This window comes from Cydia splendana, chromosome 16 (genome assembly GCF_910591565.1).
Source record: "Cydia splendana chromosome 16, ilCydSple1.2, whole genome shotgun sequence".
In the NCBI taxonomy this organism is placed as follows: Eukaryota; Metazoa; Arthropoda; class Insecta; order Lepidoptera; family Tortricidae; genus Cydia; species Cydia splendana.
In genome coordinates this window covers 8,138,407-8,162,535 of record NC_085975.1, presented here as the reverse complement: position 1 = coordinate 8,162,535, position 24,129 = coordinate 8,138,407, and the positions used below count along the sequence as shown (strand labels likewise).

Below are 24,129 nucleotides of genomic sequence, written 5' to 3'. Positions count from 1 at the left end.
TAAAGAAACATGAAATCTACAAAAATATACTTTGTTTTAAGGGCGTTTTCTAAAATACATAATGAAAACCCGATTCTCACAGATCCTGGTGTTTTTGGGTTCTTTCAACTCAGGATCACTAGCATATTCAATCCTGACGATAAAAAGACTTGTCCCAAAAATTTGTATGAAAATTGTACATTCCACTACGTCACGTCCATACAAGTGAAACATTTTCTCATAATAAAACGTGACGTAATGGAATGGACATTTTGGGACATCTTTTTTTAATGGAAGGATGGAGAATGCTGTCGATTCTCAGTAGAATGAGCCCAAGAATGTCCAGATTTGAAAGAATCAGGTTTTCGATATTTATTTTAGAAAACGCCCTTATACCTAGTCAAATGTTTTAAATATGAATTTCTGCTTAAATATAAAAAGCAACAATATTTTCAGGTAATGCATGGGAGTACTCTACAGCTGGGTGAAACCAAATTGCTGTGCCACATACACCCTGGAATCGATACTTGCGGGCATTGCGAACCTGGTCTCGTCATGGAAAGTAAGTAACAGACTTTAAAAAGGTTTTTTTTAACCCTTTGTTTAACCTTTTATACCCGACGCCCATAAAATACGTAAATTGCACATTGCAGACTGATTTCATATAATACACCACCCAGGGTGGCGTATAATAAATAGGGTGGCCCACCCTACCCACCCACCGGATCAAATTTAACTTGCAAGATTTGATTACAGACAGACAGATAGACAGACAGACAGACAACGGTCAGGTGAAAGTAAATAAAAGCTTGTAATAAACTAAAACAAGTGCTATTAAATATATTAAAAACGGGTCACTCACGTATTTTAAGTCGAAATACGCTCGACATGTTTCACTCCGTACCGAGGAGTGTCATCAGGAGCTTTTTTAATATATGTATTTAATATGTCTGTGTCTCACAGAAGTTTTGTTATTAAAACTAGTGCTAAACTAAATTCAACCTTACAGCCCAAGAAAAAGAGAAAAAAGCCGCTTACACTCGAACGTGCAGCGTTCAGAAACAGCACCAGTTGGAACTGGCACGGCTCAAGAACAAATACGCACCCAAGCCTTTAGCTATAGAAGAAACTGCGTACAACGACAGGGCGAAGGAGAGGAGAGACAAAGTAGGATCCTCGCATCATTCCGAGAAAACGCAGAGCGCCGATTTGGATACGTAAGTATATATATATATATGATAAGATATAGAGTACATTTCGCATTAACTTTTGAACGCCACGCCTATTTTATACATAACGCGCCATGATAAACTTTATTGTACCTAATAATATGTAATGCAAGAAAGGACCCCAAGTTTAGTGTCTTTTTGAGCGGCATGGTGGGAAAATTCTCTGTCAGGATTATGCTTAAGTAATAAAATTTGATCAAGATTGACTTATGAGTTGTCCCCAAAGCTTAAAATATTGTTCGACATTAACTTAAAACTTGTTTAATATTTTTCAGGACATTGTATTGTGTCCTATACCTATACAGTATAATGATCCTTGTAATAAAACGCTGTCTAATTAAAGACGTATATTTTAACTGTGGTATAATTTCTTGTGGTAGGTATAATGTAGAAAAAAATATAAGGCAATAAAATAACGTCCATATTCGCCGGGCTGTTATAAATCGCTTAAGAGTCTTTGACTCAAAAACAAGGCTAAAATGTAAAATACCAACGTCTCCGCGAGCTAACATGGAAATATCAGCAGGACTCTGCATTACAAAATAAATGCCCAACATGACGCAGACGTAGACGCACTAATGGCTTTTTGATTCGGTGCGTAATTGAGGAATCATTTCTGAGATAAAAAATAAGATCAAGATTGAATTTTGATTGGGAACATAGGGTTCCTTGAAGACAGTAAATAGGCCTTAACTTAAGATATATTTTTTTTTTATGTTTAGGCATGGGCGTTTTCACTTAAAAGTGTTCCATTTACTTTTTTTCGAAAATCCATAAATTTGTGGGTTATTTTGGGTTTTTACTAAAAATGTGTCCTAAAATTACAGTTTTGTGCCGCATTTTCACATACATTTTGTATTAAGTTGTGTATCAAGGATAATATTCTTCAACAATGTTAAACAAAGTTTTGTTCCGTGTTTTGATTGCTGTGTGGGGACATATATTAAGTACTAGACTTAAATCTAAACCACGCACACAATGCACAAACACAACATGTGGCACAAATTAAGTAACAGTACGTAATTTAAAAATAGTAGCGAAAAATACGGACAGACGTTACACACGCCTCAGCTAGCCTCAATTTCTATGTCGGCCATCTTCCGAGCTACGAAGCCCTTGCAGCCAGTGAGCCATAAATACTATTGTTTTTACTTGATTCGGTCGCCAGGCCGCTTTACTACGTTTACAGTGGACATCAGATTGGCAAGCCGGTAATAAAGAGTTAAATAAAATACTCGTAACAATCAGGGGTGGAAAATTGATAGAGTTAGATCAAGAAAAGTTTGCAGCGATTTTCATAGCCCACGCAGTGCAAGTGTTATTTATACGTCATAATTTCATAGAAGTTTGACGTTTAAAATAACACTTGCACTGCGTGGGCTATCAAAATCTCTGCAGACTTTTCTTGATCTAAATCTATAGCTCTGGGCTTACAGTTAAAATCGTTCGTCAGCTACATAAAATCAATCGTGCCAGATACTTTTTTTCTAGATAGATATGCAGATAATTCCGTTTCCCCGTTGTAAAAGTAAGGAATCCTAAAAACCTACGTATACATATGTGCATGCTTGTATACCTACACCGTCCAAAATTAGCTTACCAAATAAAGCAAAACGGTGTCTGGTTACTTGGTTGCAAAATTAAGTTACGTACTAAGATTTTTAAAGAAAGAAATGCGGCATTTTATTCGTTTCAGGGTTCCGTTCCGTTTTAAGATTTTATTATTTAGAGATGATTATATTTTCACGTATGTTTTAGTAGTAAACGGGCCAAGATCTTAATGCTTAGTATCCAATCAGTAGATACCTCTACAAAAGCACAACAAAATCAATCGAATCCGTGTTTGAGATAAATGAATTAGTTTTTATGCATACAATAAACAATATTTCGCCCTAAATAAATAAACTGTCTTCACTCTGTTGGGAGTAAAAACGACCAAAAATTAACGTTAGATGGCGCTGAGTGTCGCCCTCTAAAACATGTATGACAAAATATGATTACTGATATGACTACTGTATGATTGAAATATTCGCCGCAGACTTAGCCCAGTTAGACTTCGAGTCTTGCTCGACACGGTAATATTTTTCCATATTTCCTTACCAATTTTTCGAAAATTATGAAGGAAGGAACCCTATTTTCGAGCGACAAAGTTGCTTAAATAAGCCGTTGTTACAGGTTTATAGCTCCCGAAAACAAAGGCTTCAAGTTACTGGAGAAGATGGGATGGTCGAAGGGCGAGGGGCTCGGGAAGGACAGCCAAGGAGACACCGAGCCGGTGAGTACACAACGACATTATTCTTACCAAAAGTCTCTTGTGATTTAGAGAAGATCAATGTAATCGTAAAACTTCAGGTTTAGGATGCCCCTGTATTTGTCGCCGCATGGAGTCAAAACGCATGGCATAAAAAGTCATTCGATTTTAATCGGGTGACGAGATCAGTCTCGTGCATGCATCACCAACCAGCTACTCAAGTCGATTCGACATCGATTAGTACGGGAATATCTTTACAGTTGAAATTTATTAAAACATTTCGTGGCTTCGAGATATCTATCAGAGAAAGTTACAATGTCGCTTCAGCAGAAATATTTGACAATAATTCAGTGCCCTTTTTTGTTATGTTAGTAATGTTAATAAATGCTTGCGTACGCCACACATCGGAGCTGAATGTCAAGATTGTCATGCATAAACGTATCTAAACGCATCTAAATACTGTATCGTATATACGTGTATACCTTTATACGCAATATTTGTATACGTTTCTATTCTGACACAAAGCCAAGGACTTTTATTGCATATAGGCTTGCTCTTGGAGCATATCTCTGCGTGGCGACTCTTATAAAGCCATTTATCACCTACAATATTGGCAAAACCTACAAAATTAATTGCAGCCCCTCCGCTCTTGACATGACTAATTAGTCCAGACGAATCGTTAACCTTGCCACGAAATCGTAAAAGCTCAAAAAGGCTTTTTCGTTTTTGGCAATAACAGGCTGTCTGTAGGTCAGCCGTCTGCAGCCCAGCAAACGTACGTTGATGCTAGCCAAGCGAAAATCGACTTTGTCACTTTGGCTTAAGGTTTTTGGGACCACAGAGAAGAAGGTGAACCTGTACCTGCCCATTTAAAACAATTTGCGTACTCATTTTTTTCTGTGGCGGCTCGCATTAGGCTCGGAGATATGATGGGCTGTCATTAATTTGTGCTCAGGCGGTGACGCTTAGGGCGTGCGTTGCATATGCTTTCGAAAATTCGTAACTACAGGTTTTAAAAATCATCGAATTTTGAGTTTTAACTTTAAGGGACAAGGTCGAATTTGATATTTAATTGTCCAATTAGGTAAGGGATTATGGTAGTTAGTCATCACTATACTTTGGATTTGAGGTAATGCTGTAGTTTAGTTTAGCGAATAAGGGTTTGATTGATTGATTGATGGATCATTTATTTGTCAATACTGGGTTTACAAAGAGGTCTTAAAACTATTTACAATGTGTAAGTACATAGGATCTGCACACTGTGCCTACAAACTAGCCTACAAATTTAATTAAACTAGCCCTACTAACTAACTAATTCCATGCAAATATATTATAGCTATTAACTTATCTATTAAGGAACTCGCCCACACTGTAGAAACATTTCTCACACAGCCAAGCTTTCTTCATTTTCTTAAATGTTGTATTTTTTTAGGGAGTGCAATCTTGCAGCAAAAACATCAATCTCGGTATTTGCAAGATTTAAGAGGTCCAATCTCGCAAGATCTCGGTATTTTGCGAGATCTCGCAAATCTACGAATAATTTTTAGTATTCTATTGAAACTGAGTATAGTACTTATTCTAGGGACGAAAATATGAAATAATATGCATATACGGTTTAAAGAATCATTTATTTAAAAAGAAAATTACGGGTTATTTTGAAAATAGCTTCTGAAAAAAAAGTTTCGTGCCAGTTACGTTGCAGCAGAAAAGGCTCGTTCTGTCTCTACTTCAAAAACTTCGCGTAATCAATTTCACCAATACACTACTTTACATCAATTATGGGCTAAAAACTGTGTTTTTACGTATAAAAACAATCTAAAATTCGTAACACTTCGCGTAAGTAAACAAATAATTAAGATCCGCGCGCAAATTCCTCAACTCAAGTTCAACTAGAAAGTTGTGGAGCAACTGACTGCAAATAAATCTGGGAGCGATAGCTCGCACTCCGTGGTCCATAACGGTCAATCAAGCAGATGGCATTGGATTCTCACGCCGATAAGGACCCGACAAAAGATATTAGACAAAACAAAAAACCTAGGGTAGGTAATAAACACAAAAAAAAATTGGCTAGCGGCGTATTGCATAACAATACGACAGTTATGTCAAAAACACAAACGTGCAGATGGTGCGTAACAGTAAAATTTAAGAAAACATCTAGATTTGGGCGGGTGTAGCTAATAAAATGCATAGATACGCAATCTTGCAAATCTTGCGAGATCGCGCACGATTTAGCGTGCAAGATTAATCTTGCAAAAAGTGGACGAGATCTCGAAATACCGAGATTGCTCTCCCTATATTTTTTCCCCTTTAAATTCATCTGGTAACTTATTATAAATTTAATATAAATAGGTTTAGCGATATCAACGGTTACAATTGCCGGGAGGTATATATAAATTCAGTCATGTATAAATTTCGACTTTGTTATTAATGATTCTATAGGTAGCAGTAGAGGAGCATCCATGCAACTCGATTACCAGCGGCATGACTATAGTATGATGACAGAGCACCCTATCATACGATTTTTGAATCCAAGTCTTGAATCAAAGACAAGATATTTAACCCCTCAAGAATTAAGTTCTGTATTTGTAATTGTTAAAACTATAGACACCTATAATGTAAGCAATTTAAATAGTGATGATTGAAATTCTTAGAGTCTACAAAAGTGTAGGTCTGTGAGAAATAAGTAGGTATAATTTAAAAATGACTATGTTGACTAATTGCCAAAGGAGTGCCCCGGACGTCGGGGTTTTGCAGCTGCTGAAGTTAGTATTTAAATGACGAATATGCTGACAAGCTATAGGTTTGTATCGGCCGCTTATTAAAAGCATTATGCCTATAGCACGTATCGATATCTATGAATGATTGGCACGAATGCACGTAACCATTCTCCCCATTAAGCCCCGTGAAATCCATTCGGATCTACTATTTAACTGCAACCTGCAACACAGTCCGACGCAGGCACTGTATCTTTACAAGTAATAAAATGTAATGTTTCCTATCGTTCGCGTTTTCATTGTGCACGATAATCGTTCCGCAATCAGCGAATGTCGGCTCTCACCATTCTCTTGTCACTGTATAGAAATCTGCACCATTGAGGGCTATTGAGACCCTCTGATATACCATTACATGCAATAATGTGGTATGACCGGGAATGACGGGGCATCAAAAAAAAGAAGTAAGTTACAAAATTAAACAAATGATAAAAGATTTTCAGATATGCGAAACTAATTTACGATATTCAATGCGTGGTGAAATCTCAGAGCGTGTATTTGGGAACACAAATTCACTAGGTACCAATATAAAACCAATTTAACATGAATTCAAGTTATAAACTCAAGTGCCTGGATTCCTCAGTCCCTTACATTTGAATCTTGTACTTGAGTCGAAATTTGAATTAAGTTATAGAAGTTTGATTTTACTGTAGACACTCGATTAGAGAAGAATACTACTAGAGGCTTTTTAGGGTTCCGTACCCAGAGGGTAAAACGGGACCCTATTACTAAGACTCCGCTGTCCGTCCGTCCGTCCGTCCGGCCGTCTGTCACCAGGCTGTATCTCACGAACCGTGATAGCTGTTGAAATTTTCACAGATGATGTATTTCTGTTGCCGCTATAACAACAAATACTAAAAACAGAATAAAATAAAGATTTAAGTGGGGCATAGGGCAGTTGTATGGGACATAGAACAAACGTGATTTTTGACCGAAGTTAAGCAACGTCGGGCGGGGTCAGTACTTGGATGGGTGACGGTTTTTTTTTGCCGTTTTTTGCTTTATGGTACGGAGCCCTTCGTGCGCGAGTCCGACTCGCACACTTGCTCGGTTTTTAGGGTTCCGTACCCAAAGGGTAAAACGGGACCCTATTACTAAGACTTCGCTGTCCGTCCGTCCGTCCGTCTGTCCGTCCGTCCGTCCGTCTGTCACCAGGCTGTATCTCACGAACTGTCTAGCAGTTGAAATTTTCACAGATGATGTATTTCTGTTGCCGCTATAACAACAAATACTAAAAACAGAATAAAATAAAGATTTAAATGGGGCTCCCATACAACAAACGTGATTTTTGACCAAAGTTAAGCAACGTCGGGAGTGGTCAGTATTTGGATGGGTGACCGTTTTTTTTTTTTTTTGCTTTTTTTTTTGTTTTTTTTTGCATTATGGTACGGAACCCTTCGTGCGCGAGTCCGACTCGCACTTGGCCGGTTTTTTTACTCACCAGCTCACCACTCGAAAAAGAGCCACGAGAATCACGATCATAAATTCATGACTCATTAGACGTTCTTGTTAAATTGAGTCGACTTGTTAAAATTCATATATAGGTACATCTATCTGATCAACTGCATTATGACTAATTAACTATCAGTGCTTCGCACTGGTAGACTATCAGCGAAGCGTGCGGCTTGATTCGAGCTTATGTAAGAAATGTCACTTGATATTTAACAGTCGCATTTCGGTAACGGAATACATCGCGAGGAAGGCCTATATAGTTTACCCTCTGGGTTGGAAGACTTGGAAGGTGTACGATGCCCGTTATTGAAGTTACCCCAATAACTTCGATAGCGGGATCATTTTGAAAATGGCAAACATCTACTAATACTTTAGCAGTTTCTATTATATACAGTAAGGAAGATGCCTTGGTAAGCGTTGCAGTAGCGTGTTGCTAAATCATGAAGTGCTTCTTAAGTGGTTTTATAGATATTTCCCACTATCAAAATTATTCCGCTTTCGAAATTAATCCAATGCACCTTAATTGCTTTTGTAAAAAATAGTGCTATTCTAGATCTAGGCAATTCTTACCATTAAGGCTGCTGAGTGGACCACGGGTTCTTATACTTAGGACGCAGAATGCAGCCGGCGGGATCCGTAGGTGCCTCACATTATCAGTGTTCGCGCTCGCTGAAATCTATTCGGACATCGAGCTAGCTCACGCAACGCAACCAATACATTTTTGATGTAATTTCAATACGTTCCAGAATAAACCTGTATAATATTCTCACATAAAGTATCGTACCGTTATTGGTCGAGAGGCAATTTAGTCATTTGTCGGGTGTCAGCGGAGGGCCGCGGGACGCCCGACTACATTGTTGCAACCTTTTGCACGTCATATTTCATCCGCCAATAAGCAGAGCCATGTGATTACGATTGCTTCCCGATCAATGGAGAGGCGATGGCTCAAGTAACTCAGTCATATTCTCAAGATTTATCGAACTTTTTTGAAAATTTGTTTCAGTAGGTGTAGGTACTGCTAAAGCGGGAGGAAGCTTTCTCATGTCAGATAGGTCTACCTCTTAGTCTTGCAGGAATTACCTAGCGATTACCTAGTACTTTGAGGTTCGTAAGGTACTAGGTTTTAGTTCTCGTTTGTTCAATAGCTAAATAAGATCGTTAGGATAAGACTCATAGGACCTTATCCTGTGTATACCATATTTTTAAACGAAATGGGGCAGGCCATTTTCATGTTAGCAAGTTTACAACACTTTCTCGCGTCAATATTTTCAACACAACTATTTAATGCGATGAAATAAAAAATGTCGTCAAATCACATGTCTCAAATCAATAGAAAATTAAACCACTGATATCTAAGCAAAGAGTATCATGACATCAAAAACCCTATCTTAACCTATAAAAAGGTCTCCTGTTCCATTCTAATTTGAACTTTGTGTTGACAAAATAAAATTTCATTTTGCTTGACAAGGTTTGACGTATGGGCGGCTAGAGATTAAGATTATGTTACTTTGGTTTGCTCCAGAATCCGACTCGCATGCGCTCACGCATCTAAGCAACAGCCAACATAGTCAGGAAGGAACGCAGCATTATGCATCATTAAGGCGCTAAGCCGATATTAGTTATTTATGGAGAACGCTACATGCCCGAGATTAGACGGCTCCAGCGGTATTTAGATGGGCTTGAGATTTATGTATCGCTATATTTATGCTAGATTACGGGAATGGACGGTCTGGGACGTAGATACGTATATAAATGCTCGTAGACGTCGCATGTGAAGCAGTTTTTATTAAAATATTTCGCGTCAATGTCAAGGATATTTTGTTAGCTGGATACTGAATTGGTGATCCGCGATTCATCATGGAAAGTTGTGGATACCTAGGTATAGTAGAATAGAATAGAATAGAATAGAAATAATTTTATTCGTAAGCACAAACACAAAATAAAAACTTATACTAAACAGAGAAACATAAAAAAGAGAAAGTGCCACGAAATGGTCTCACCTCAGCATGTTGCTGGCGACTTCCAGCGCTGATCTTCCGATAAGACCATCCGGTGAAACAATCACGACAGGTAACATGAATAACAAGAGAATTAACAACAAAATTAATACATACAAAATACAAAGATAGTAATAAGAATACAAAAGACAAAGATAGCAATTAGTCAAGAATACATTACAATAAATTACTATGTATAGTTTTACTACGTACAATACAGCTGTTACATTATCAGGTCAAACTCATCTTGGCCGTACATTACGCCTGACATTACATCTAGCGCCATGCGGCAGCTGCGCAAACTAAACTAAAATGACAAATAAAACATGGACAGTGGATATGTATGTACGAATGCGTCAGGTACCTACACTGAGCGGTCTCATTGCATAGTTCTCCTGTCGCGCCCATTCAGAACGAGCAGGATCGTTCAGTGGATACACATATATTGATGGACCAAATTTAGACGTTACTTAAAATTGAATTGAGCTAGACTAGAGTTAGACCAAAAGAAGTCTGCAGCGAATGTGATAGCCCACGCAGTGCAACTGTTATTTGTACGTCATCATTTCATAGAAGTTTGACGTTTTAAATAACACTTGCACTGCGTGGGCTATCAAAATAGCTGCAGACTTTTCTTGGTCTAACTCTATACAATAAATGAGAAAGATTAGACCTTCTAAAATCGGATCTCTAATATAGAAAATGTGCAGAGACCAAGAAAGAGCAAAAGCATGACGCGATCACGTGAAGTAGTTAGTTTTATCTATGGTCCATGATGACACGCTAGAATCGCTAGATCTTGCAAGATTTGTGATAAGGCAATAAAATGGCGAAGTCAAAATATTTCGAATTCCCCGTCATTGTTCATAAAGCAAGTTTTAACGAGCACAAACGTAGTTTAGATTGAAATTTATGGTCGATTTCGAATTGATTGATTTGACTCGAAGGTATCGTTTTGGTCTGTCTGTTATTGGTGCACCAATGCTAATTTTTGTTTGGACTTTGGATCAATAAAAATGCATCTGTTACTAGAGTTCTTATAGAAATAATTTATCCTCTTAGTTTTTGCGGCTCAGTAGTGATTGACATTTTGACCTTCCGATCAATACTTTATTTATTAATCTCACCAGCTCAAAAATAGGTATGCATTCCTTCTAGTATTTCTAGTATTTTCTGAGTACCTATTAAAATAGTACCTAGAATTTGTAAGCGACACTACTTAGTAGAGTAATCAGTCAGTATGTATGCTTGCTGGCTTCAAAAAATAATCTAAATGTACTGCTTCTGCCCAAATCCATGTAGCTTCTACATGTCCGCTCCGCACATTAAGCGATAGTTAGCGCTCTTAGTAACACTTAAAGGGGTAAACCATCTGGAAACTAATCTCTAGTAAACCTTAAGCAAATCGTATACTTATAGAACTACAAGTATTTGTAATATGACTGTAGTTAAATTACATTAGAACCGTCTTATCTTATTTCGGGAGGATTTTTATTACAGTTTTGGCACCAGTTTTACTAGCTGTGTATTGCTTAAAAACCGTTCACTTTTAGTTGTAGGTAAGGTATCGTAGTAATTTGGCCTGCAAGCTGCAAATAGTAAAACTTAAGTATTAAAATAGACATTTCTAGGTATCGTAGCATGCCTACTTTTCGGCCTAAAGGCTGCATTTATCACCTGTCTCGGCCAGGCTTACGTCAACAAATTGCTATGCCAGCGTTTATGGATGACTCAAGATTAAGAGGTTTCCTTGTATGTAACTCTTTGACTTTCCTCGAATTTCACTTTTATTAGTGCTAGTGATGTTCCTTGGGAATACTCCTTTCTATGAATAACCTTTGGTTCCCAGGAATAGTCCCACGTCTACGAGAATCCCTTTATTCCCAGAAATAATTCCTAATCAAGGCAACCCATGTTAGAATACCGCAAATTGCTATCTCAAGGTTCATTGAGGATTTGATGTTGACGTTTCCCTAAAGTCATTATGCTATGATTTCGACTGAATAGGTACCTATACCATCTTATTAAGTCTGTCTTCTAAGGAGATGAGGGTACTATGATTGTCCGTAATTAAATTTTATTAATAATAAGAATGTAAAGAGCCACTATAAGGGTGCCATTTTGTTAAAAATCCTCTATATTTATCAATTAAAATATCGCCAATATTCCCTTGCGCCAGGAATTTTGTTATCGCAAATATATAGGAATATTTACTCATTCCTGTGAATGGCACATCACTAATTTTTAGAGCTTTAGGATTTCCGTGAACGAGTTTAGAATGTTTCGCCGCTGAGTTCGCGGATTAGGCTGGCTGGCGGTTCTTGGATGAAATACTTGGAGTTTACTGTTTCCTGGTGAATCAATTCGAGATCGCAAATTCCTGGTGAATCAAAACGGCCTTTTCCTCGTATTTTGTATAGTACCTGGGAGACCGAGCTTTGCTCGGAAAACATAAAAACTAAAAAATGCGCGTTTTCCCAGAGATATGATCTAGAGATTGTTAATACATATGTGTGTACATAGCGCACATAATGTACACAATATGCACAGTGCAGTGCAGTAGCTCGCACTACTATCCCTTAGTGTTGGCAGTAGTTGTTCAAGCACATTCCGGGCTTGTGCGAGAGCTGTGTCAACATTAGACACTCACCTTACATGTAGATGAAAATGTTTCACAACTTTCAATACCTAAGTATATTTATTTCAACAATAACTCACTGCACTTCGAATTATATGACCTACAATTTTGGGTAGATTATTCTTAAAGGCATTTTTGTTCGTAGATACAATTATTTTATGAAGAAGTGGCATTTTGAATAATATTTTGTTCGTCTTTCGCAGGATTTAGAATGAAATGTCTGATACAAATATTTTAAACAAACGTCTGACTGAATTTTGTATGCTTTTGGTTTAATGCTTACCTACATGTATTTAATTTCCGTCGCTCTGGATCCCTGGCATGAAATTAAATCCATAATTTTAATGTAATGAGAAATATCGCAGCGTGACTTCGTTACTGTTATAACAGTAATATATATAGATAATATATATTATCAATATTTATTATTTACCAAAACCACCTCTAAATCGTTAGGAACAGAGTCTCTTTTTCTGTTTCAAATATTTTGAAGATACATACAATTTTGAAGTAGGGAAGTGGTATTACTTGGCGTACTTCAGTTTGCAACAATGTTGCCTTAACAACTGTGGAGTTTCACAAATCGTGCCTTCAGTCATGTTCTCGTATTTTAAAGGGAGTTATTGGAAAGGCAACCTTGTTTATTGTGAGGTAAAGTTGTTATTGCATTGATGAGCTGGGGTGTGATATGGGATAGGAGGCAGTCAAAATTGCCCATCCGGCCGTCTTGTCACTGTCGCCTGTGGCCAGCCTGCGTGCAATGTGCCAGGCATTTAGCCGATGTGGTACGAGTATTGTAGATTTTACTTATTTAAAGAATTTAAATTCTTGACTCTACCTTTTTTGTTAAGTAATTTTAAGATGAACGACTTAAAAACTTGGCATAGGTGGATTCTCCTCCTACAAGTTGCCTTGGCAGTGTCAAACTGACATATTCGCTCACGTCTGCGTAATTAACTTCTATACATCTTGCTCGCACTAATATGCGAGTATATACGAGCGAGATGCATAGAAATAAATTACGCTATCGAATATATCAGTGTTAAACTGATGGATTTAGTCGTATAGTTCTTTCTTGGCAGCCTTTTTTTTTAGCACCTGGTAACACAAAACGTCAATTTTTGTACGATTGTAATAGCAAACTATTCTCCATTTTGCTAATTAATGCAATACCAATCGTTCAAATAGAATGAGGTCCATGCTCATCGCTCATAACTCTCATTGTTGTCCTTAAGTCAAAATCGGAGGTTTCATAAATTGCTGCTCAGCTTACCGCAAGCCTGTAAAATGGTACGTAGCTCGGGCAGAGCGCTCAATTTGAGCTAAACCGCATTTAGGACTTGAACACTTCATTAGGTGCGGTATTTTACATCCTCGTAATGGTACGTCCACAGTACAGTGATAGACAACACTACTGGTTTCAACGTAAATTAAACAAAATTTCTATGCAAAAAGAGTGGTGTTATAAGTGTAACGTGTATACCTAATTGTGTAGCTGTCTGTCTTTAGCATTTTAGATCCCAGTCGTATAATATTTTATTTTGTCTGAATGGTGTTGGTGGCTCGATTGAGGATGTGAAATGTTTGGATGAAAATTGTTGAGTAGTTTCAAGGTTATCAGCTCTTTTCGTTATCAGGGGCCCGTTTTTCAAAAGCTTGTAACTTGTCATGGTATAATAATAATAATATACTCCGCCTGGTACTCTCTTCCCGTCTTTTCGTGGTCACGTTACTGACACAAGCCTACGTCATCATGCGACAGCGCTATATGATAATATGCGATAGCGCTATATAAAGTGGCAATGTTATTGTGACGTAGGCTTGTGTCACTCTGGGAAGAGAAGACCATGTTTTATTAGACTATGGTAACTTGTAATACAAGTGGAAGTCCCTTTCTAACAAAAGCTGTCAAAAAGTGACATATCCGCTTGTATTACAAGTTACAGGCTTTTGAGAAACGGGCCGCAGCTCTTTGCCTCGCTTGTAACGACTGTACTTGTTATTTTTATGTATGTGTTATGTTATATAAAATTTACTTATGAAATTTTGGTGAGATGCTGTACGGTATCATTATCATTTCTATGTATACTGGGTACTTATATCGAGTATAATTTATGTTCATAGCTACCGCTTATTCTCTGCGGTTTCCCTCTTAGTAACACACCAAGTTCCTTATAATGTAATTTTGTTACAATGTTGCGGGCATCCCAGACGCAAACCCGATCTCGCGTCAAAGGAGGTATTACATTACCTCGTCTGGGGTTTCTACAACATATAATTTATTTAGCATACTCATGCTTTTAAATAAGTATACAGTTTTTTCTATATTTCAACGAAGTAAGGTGCACGATCGTATACATAAATCTGACACCAATGTAACATCTAATTTATTGTGAGCAATTTGAACCGTATTACTAAGACCCAGCTTCATAAACGTGTACGTTACATATTATTTGACGTCTATTTAATTGTCGTTTCGTTTTATGCAACTGTCCCGTTTAGTTTGAAATTAGCCGCAATTTGCAAACATGCATTTATCGGGTGCGTAAATGCTACGCTGAGAGAACCCATAAATAATACACTACTTTGTATTGTAACGAAATGTCGGATACAGTAAGGTGCCGACTGAAAGTTTTACAAATTGCGGATATGTCCGAATAGAAAGATTTCGGGTAGGGTAAATAAATACAAAAGACTTACGGCTATAAGTATCAGGCTATGTAACTTATCCACGTTAAGTATGATGATTCCATCATCAGCAATGTATTTGCTGTATAAAGAAGAGCGAAGAGAAAAGCTGATGGGAATAGGTAAATAATGTAAATATCCAATGATGTTCCGCATTTTAGGCTCCGAGGAATGCGCCAGTACGAAACACATGTGTCATTTGTTTTTAAAAAAGTCTGCAAAGCTATACGTAAATCCTTCTATCAAAGACATATGTAACTTCGTATAAGATGAATAAAGTTTAAGGAAAAAACGTGCCTCGGATATCAAGAAAAAGTTATTCTCGGATAGATGGCGCACACACCTTTAGCCTATGCTCGGCTAGACGGCGTGACGACACCGTTTCATATTTAACAATTTTAACACATACATATCAGTGAATGAACATGGGTCAAAATGATATAAAAATAATAAAATCATTTATCCATATATAGACATTTTTTTGATAATTTTATACGTTTTCATTTTGAGTTTTAGTAGTGTGTCGATAGATGGCAGTAAATTTACTGTGACTACAAAATTTACTATGACAGGACCCCTCTATACTATCTATTCTCTTTGATAATATGATATAACCCAATACCTACCTAAAGACAGCCATTCCCGCATACAGACCAAACACTGTTACAGCCCGGCAAAAAAGAGTAGAAATTAAAAAGTGGAACACTGTAGTGTCCTCCCGTTCTCTTATATAAATTGATTTGAAAGGGATGACACTACAGTGCTGCCTCTTTTTAATTTCTACTCTTTTTTGACCGGCTGTACCTCACCATTTTCGTAACTCGGTTAAGTATATTTGAATTATACTCGGAGATTGATGCGGCTGCAACCGGCGGGATGCAAATTGCAATGACCACACCCGCTGCATGCTTTGCTTGCATTCCTTGCATACATGCTCTATGGGCTTTGCTTGATTTATTATTGTGCAGCGAATTTCACTGGCTTAAGCAATCTTGTCCGGAGCAACAACAATCTATTAACGGTTATTGAATAAATGAGACAGAATCCTTTAAAAATAGTACTCCATCCTCTTCTTTCACTAATAATCTGCTGTTATTTACCTACCCTTAAGGGGCCAACAGATTACCAGTTCGCCGGACAGTTCCGAACAACTGACAGGCTGATATCGTTCGGAAAACTGGTAATCTGTGGGCCCCTTTATAATTTTTACAAGCTTTTATTTAGTTTCACCGGTCCCGTCATTTATCTGTGCGTCTATCTGTAATCAAATCTTGCAAGTTAAATGTGACCCACTTCCCGGTTTCCAATGAAGCTGCATACATATGTAAGTTGGGTGACAATGCAATATTATGGTACCATCGAGTTAATCTGATGATGGAGACAGGAGGTGGCCATTCTAACTCTGTGATAAAACAATGCAACTTAATACTGTTTGGGGTTGTTAGAATTGTCAGATGAGTATTAATTGCCTGTGAAAAAAAAAGTACAGTCAGCGATAAAAGCTTGTATCATAAATGAATTTTTTGACAAAAAACTTATTATTACCATTTGATTTAGTGCGTTTAGGGAGCGTACTAACAACAGATAGTTAAACAAATTCCTTCTTTTCTTTTTATAAATATGAAATAGATTTACAAAAACAGCAGCAAAAACAGTTTTGTGTAAAATGTGTAGAGTAATTATTGACTAATAACGAAAAATCTCTTCACCCCATTAAAATCTTGTACCAATTGAAGATTACGTTTTTAGGAGAAAAGAAACCATTTTATGGTGAATACTGCTGCTGATATTATTAACCGCTAAATCCACACAATAGGTACGGTAAGTGTAACTAATTGTTGGTGCCCCTGGTGTCAAGAAGCAAGCAAAAGCCTTAGCCAAGAAATAGTTGCTAGATTTTTCTCTATTCGAAATGTACCTAGAGTTAGACCAAGTTAAGTTGGCAGCGATTTGGATAGCACAGGCTGTGCAAGTGTTATTTTAAACGTCATAATTTAACAGAAATTTGGCATTTAAAATAACACACAGTCTGCACTATCAAAATCGCTGCCATATTAGCTTGATCTGACTCTAGAAATATTTTTTTATCGTTTCTAAAAAACATAAATATCGTCACTACGTACTTTGAAAAAATCTCGTATCTCACACTGCTACTCAAAGTTGAAAAGCAGTAACTCTGTGTGCATCCCATACATTGATACCACATTTTTCTTTTGTTTGACAGAACAAGATACACGCAATGCATACACGTTTATTCAATTACGTCACCAAACGACTATATTGAATATTATCCTAAGTCTTTCTCCATAAGAATACTCGCATTTTTCTGAATGACTATAGGTACTTGTACTTACATTTAAAAATTACATGTATTTTTAATCGACTGTAGCCATTTTAAGTGTGAAAAGCAATAAAATATAGGTACAATGTTTTGAATTTTATTCCTGAGTGGCGATGACATGAAATATAATATTCACGTTTTACTGTTCTTAAACAGCGAGTATGTCGTATAAACGTACTTACTTATGTATTTTACTGTTTTTAAATGCCGCAAACATGGATAATATGAATATTTTACCGTTTCTAAATGGCGAGTGAGTCGGGGCCATTTGGTCTGCGAAACGAAGGTGCGACGCCCTATACTCGTAAAGGTGTGGATAAAGTAGAAAGTTTCTTTAAATCAGACTGTAATCAAAATAAATTACATATACTTTGGCACAGTCACTTTTTGCCTGTAGAAAAGGCAGCAACTGACATCCCATAGAAAATTTGAATTTCGCTCCTGTTTCTACTAACAAGTTACGTAAGTTAGTTAGTCACGACATATGACGTCATAAAATTTTCAGTTGGTTGGTTGGTTTTTATATTTCGCAATAGTAACTATTTTCATGAAATTCGTGTCCAACTGTCTAGAAAAACGAAACTGCTCCGAAAAATAGTAATTTATTTTTTATAATTGTAATAATATACTTAAATAATTTTTACCCCATAGCTCAGTTCTTAGTCCAGCGCTTTCACCCAATAACCTAGTTCATTTTAAATTCCATCAACTCTCAATAGTCCTTACACCCTGGCGGGTTCTGCGTCTGCGTGCGTCCCATGACGCGGGTAAGGGCAGCATCGGCTCGGTGTACCCCCTTACATTTCATTAAAGTGTCAACAGGGCTTCTACATGTTGGCTCCGCGCACGCCTCGCAAAGGTCCGGAACACCATTGTTCCGTGATGGAAAAGACATACTTAAATAAAATAAGCGTTTATATTTACGAAGTTAACCCGTGGTATGCTCTTACAAAAGCTCAACTGTCTGCCTTAACCTTTCAAAAGTTATTAAAATTTTAGGTAATATGTACTGGGAAAGCTATTAAAATCGCTTATCGCCTTCGCTTACGTCCTCTCTATCACCTCTACCTTAAATCCATCTCCTGAAAAGAACCAAGCGTAAGGTTGCTCCATTTAAATCCATACTTTACTGGTCTCTTTATCTATACTGTAAAGGTTTAATGCGTAAACAGCCCGATACGGCCAAACAAATGGACTGACCGCTCGTTTCGGGATTATCTAGCTCTTTATTGTCTACCCGGAATATTTTTATGTTATATAAAATACAATTTTACGCGTCGCCTTTTCTGAATATAAACTTTCTACTGAATCTGAATTGTCAAGTATGGAATCAGTTCTTGCTTAAGAGGTAACTAATATTTTTTAAAGGTAAACTGATTTCATGTATGCATTTGAGAGGCACTATTCTACCGTCTGCAGCTCCAGCAAAAGATAAATTCTATAGGTAAGGCCTTATGTATCTTTAAGCCCTTCCTTAATGTCAACCGGGATAAATGCAACTTCTTGAAAATTTGTATACGTTGAGATACCATTGTTATTCGTGATAACACCAAATACCTACTTTACTTTTTTAAAGTTTTTCGGTTATTCGGGCTCCCCTTTTTATAGCGACATCATTGGAATGTAAAAAAATTGCATACTAATTAATTTAAACACAATCGGGATAACCGAGATGGAATCATCAGTACCTGTTCTTTTGTTACTACAAGATTCCAGGGAAATTAAGAACCAGGAATTCCCGACATCACCCCCTACTTTGTAGTCAAGTCACCTCGAAACCTGTTTTAAATGAAGCTTAGAACACGTGTCCCGTGATTGTTATTCATAGTTCCAATTCGAAAAGCAAGCTTACCACGTAAATTTATAGTCGCCACGGGACACACATGTAATTCTTTGTGCAGCACCTCATTAGAATCGTGACTGCAATCATTCAGTGCAGTGCACTATATTTGAATATCCGACATTCAAAATGCATCGAGTGCCGTGTTGCATAAAAGGCATGTCTTTACACCAGTTAAACAAATATCCGAACAATTTTAATCTTTAGGTCAAGGAAATTAGGCGTAGATTTGTATACATGTTTTCGCGGACAACTGTAACTTTTAACATTTAAGTCCCTTTGTACATGTACTGCAGTGAGCAGTGACCACTCGTTTAGCATTAAACTGATGGCAATTCGCATGCTGATGTGGCGACACCACGCGAACTTGTGCCAAAGTTTATTGCATTTTTAGGGTTCTATAACCAGGCTAAGTAATGCCTTCCTGGCGTATTTTGCCTGCTTCATAAAATGCACATTCCTTATTTAAAAAGTCTGTTTTCTATTTATTTCTATTTTACACGGTTTAGCTTCACTGTATTGTATATTTATTAATTCATTTATATATTTGTTTGATTAATATCTTATAAATCTAAACTTATATTACGCGTGTATTACGTACATATACCTATACCTATTTAAGTGATCCAAACCATTAATTGATTGAGCTGAAATACCAATGCCAACAATAATATTCCATATACGAAGATGATCTGATGATACTGACAGAAGGTGAACGAAATTTAACATGCTATGCTACAAATCAGTGGCCTTTTTTAGCATATTTTCGTAACGGGCCCCCTTTGTTCTCATTTCTGCCTTATGTTTTGTGATATGATTGATATGTGACTTTGCCGTGCTTAAAGTACGTATTATTTTAATAATTAAGAGGTCATAATATCATATCATAATATCTTTATTGCGTTCATGTTGGTACAAATAAATACAGGTGGAAACTTACAAAATTATGGCGCAACATGAGACCCTGTTAGGGTATTGCAAAACTATAACTAAAAACTTACACATAAAAAATCTATACAATAATAAATAATACAATTATTTTTGAATGTCTTACGGACTCCCGAACTCCGCGAAACACTTTCGGAATATTTAGCGTTAAAAAAAGAGATTTACTGAAATAGTACGGAACCTTTTTATTAGACTACGCCTAGTGATTTGCTTGAATATTCTCGAATCTGCCCACTTTACTAAAACATATCAGTTTTGAAATCGCATGCGCGCGCGTTGGTAAGCCTACAAATGTGCTTTTTGGAATAATTTCAATATAACTCAGTACAAAAGCTTTCAGGATTGCCTTCCTATACCTTAACGTTGTAAGGTCTTAGGTTCATAAGCGGTAATCATGTTGATATCTACGTAGTAAACTGTATCTTGCACATTATATTACGAGTGCAAGCTTGAGTGCAACAAGCTTAGATTAGGAGATTTTTGAACTCAACAACGCTGCCATGAAATTAAAACGTTTTGTCAAAAATTGCTTTAATATGGTATGTTACATTATGTGTGAGTACTAAATATTGAGCAGTTTCGACTTAAATTTTTTTATTGATTGTTGTGTCATCTGAGAACTGTCTCGTTTACTACTGTTAGTTATAAAATGGACAAGACGTGCAATGTCACGAGGTGTGAAAAACAATGTGGAATTTGTGTCCCTTTATTCGTAACAGATAAAAGATGAGAGTCAAAATGCCTACGTCAGATCTCGGACGCGCCTTGATCAAGATACGTTACTAATATTAATAAGTGGGCTCAAAGGACTTTATTAGTCATGGTGAATTCGCGAAACTCGCGACCGGTATCGCAATTTAATAAATTGTCGTAATTATCTACATATACAGTTTCTTAGTATTTTTGAAAATGGGTCGCAGTTACGAACGTAATCGCCTACGAGGAACGAATTGAAGAAAAAAATATCACCTTATGCCGTCTTGCCTGAAGCTAAACGCAGTTAGTCTTGATAACAAGTATAAATATTTATTTTATTGATAATATATAATACACACAGTATGATCGTTCTGGTTACATTACATGTTAAGTATATTACTTTTTAAATTATAAACGAAATAAATGTCATACACAAAAGAAAAAAATGACCAAGGCCTACAGTGCCCAGGGCTGGAAACGCTGGAATCGAACCAGCGTCCTCCGTTTACGCCGAAAAAATGCCTGCCACCTGACAGGCATTTTTTCCTTTGTATATGAATATGACATTTATTTCGTTTATTGAAGCGGGTCTAAATGTGGCCTTCGGATAGTAACTGCAGCTGCATTAATGTTGTGCCATTACGCTGCATCATAAGCGCTACATCGTTGACAAGGGCTCTGTCACTACTGGGTTTTCAAAATCGACACATGACGGAATTCTCAAATGCAATTACGTTACAACTAATTATCAGTCGTCGATTTTTGGGTGCCTTTTAATTAATTATACGACTGTATATTATATACCTACTAGAGAAAGTTTACGAACTGACAATTAACTGTATGGAGGATAAGGTTTGGAATCTGGTAGTTACGAGTAGCAAAACAAAGCATAACATATCATGTAGGTACCGTCTCCATACACAGCTAGTAACGGCATGCAAATAAGAGTTTTAATTTAAATTTCACGTTGTACATCAGCCGGTATCTTAAGTGCAGATCGTCCCGTCATGTTGTCATTGTTTGGTCTGAGTCGCGTATTAACAAACACCTGGACGCTGACTTAAGCAACTTCTCTTCGATGCTTGCGTACTTATATTGAAAGATTTTTTGCGTTCCTACTATGTATCAACTCGGTACGGTAGGTAGTTGTATTGTGCACACATGTAGGCCACCTACGGATATCCTTGTTTTCCAAAAACACTGATAAATATATTTGTTTACAATATATTTATACATGACATTTAGGAAAAGAGGCGGAGGCACAAATGTTCTATGAGGACCTTACAGTAGCTTGTCTTAACACATTCGTTGTGGATTGGATGTTATGTATCGTGTCGTAAAAAAAACCGGGCAAGTGCGAGTCGGACTCGCGCACGAAGGGTTCCGTACCATAATGCAAAAAAAAAAAACAAAAAAAAAGCAAAAAAAAAAAACGGTCACCCATCCAAATACTGACCACTCCCGACGTTGCTTAACTTTGGTCAAAAATCACGTTTGTTGTATGGGAGCCCCATTTAAATCTTTATTTTATTCTGTTTTTAGTATTTGTTGTTATAGCGGCAACAGAAATACATCATCTGTGAAAATTTCAACTGTCTAGCTATCACGGTTCGTGAGATACAGCCTGGTGACAGACGGACGGACGGACGGACGGACGGACGGACGGACAGCGAAGTCTTAGTAATAGGGTCCCGTTTTACCCTTTGGGTACGGAACCCTAATTACCAAAAGATACATAACTTCCAAAAGCTTATTCAATTTAAAACACTTTACATGTCATTAAAAACCAATTTAAAAATAAATTACTGTGTAAGACTGAAATATTGATTGTTTAATACTATTAAATGTTTTATGCGAACGTTTTAAGTTTGAAAAATGTAAAGTATCCGTGTCCGTGCCGTTTGGCAGCGCGCGACCGCCTCGCCTATCTAAACTGCATCGCGCGGCTGCGCGGAGTATCGCTTCATTACGGCTCTCTTTACGACCACCGACTGTCTTTAAGCCCATATTAAGTATGAATTCTCGTAATATATGTGGACGAAACTTCGACTGGTGATGAATCATCGAATGTGGAGAGGTGAGGGCCGATTAGTTTTTGTAATAACAAGAGCAAGAGCGATTGTTGGGATGCACTCGCGTAAGCCTTATTATCCGTGATCAGTATTTATTGTCGCGCTGAGGGTGGGAACATTAATTGCTTGCAAAAAATGCGCAAGTAAGTCTAACGGGTTACCACTGATTGCCTAGTACGTTAAATATGGCTACAAATATAATGACCACCAAAAAATACTTTGGTACCCTAAATAAAAAAATCATGCTTACCAAAAAAAATTACTGAACACCAAAAAAATAAGGCCTAAAATTACAAGAGTACCACCGTTTTAATTACGACTGCACTTCAAATTGTATTCGAATACCAAATATATTGAATGAACCCCAAAAATCATTAATGATCACCAAATCTTGAAGACCAAATTAATGCGATATTTTCACCTAAATAAACCACTATGATTACCAAAAAACCGGCCAAGTGCGAGTCGGACTCGCGTTCCAAGGGTTCCGTATATTACACAATTTTTAACAATCAGTGCCGGATTAAGATATTTTGATGCCCTAAGCATTTCTAGGTGCCCCCTCTCCCTAGGGTCATCAAGATTACATTGATTTTTTGGTAAATTGAGAGAAGTTCATTGCCGCATTACAGCTGAGAATGGAAATCAGTCACATCATTTTATCACGAAAATTGACAGTGCCGCAGCAGTAATGTTGCAACAGAGTACCTAATGCTGTTGCAGTCGCCACCCGAATGTCACCTTTATCATAGCGTAGAGAGTAATAGAAACGCGAGCGAAGCGAGCGCGGAAATTTTTCATTTTTCAGCAGTAACGTTGCAACAGAGTAATGTTGCTGCAGTCGCCACCCGAATGTCACCTTTATCATACCTTATAAAGTAATTGAAAACGCGAGCGAAGCGAGCTCGAAAATTTTTCGATATAAAACGCAATTTTAGTTTTAGTCCCAACCAGGCGCGAATCCAGGATTTCATACAGAGAAGGGATGGGACAGTTTTCTATCAGCCTAGCTTTGCATAGGGCTCGATATTTAAGGGTCTCAGCGAGGTTGTTTTCATGCATAAAATATGCAAGAAAGCAGAGAGCTTGGAATTGAATTGGCAAAGTGTGTGAAAGGCAGTAGGCCCAGCTGCGAAAGAGGAAAGCTTGGATTTGGATCCACGCCCAAGTGTAATTAAGGCAGAAGATCAACTTTGCCGTAAGACAGAAGGCCTCGCATAAGACCTA

The 24,129-nt window shown here is 37.3% G+C and overlaps 1 protein-coding gene across 2 annotated transcripts in view; it reads left to right on the top strand.

Moving 5' to 3' along the window:
* LOC134798173 (angiogenic factor with G patch and FHA domains 1) overlaps positions 1 to 24,129 on the top strand; it is a 36,898-nt gene that overhangs the window by 6,024 nt on the left and 6,745 nt on the right. For both annotated transcript variants that reach the window (XM_063770518.1, XM_063770519.1), the window contains 3 exons: positions 436 to 541; positions 989 to 1,196; positions 3,384 to 3,483. In XM_063770518.1, coding sequence (XP_063626588.1) covers positions 436 to 541; positions 989 to 1,196; positions 3,384 to 3,483 — 414 coding nt within the window. The remainder of the gene's footprint in view (positions 1 to 435; positions 542 to 988; positions 1,197 to 3,383; positions 3,484 to 24,129) is intronic.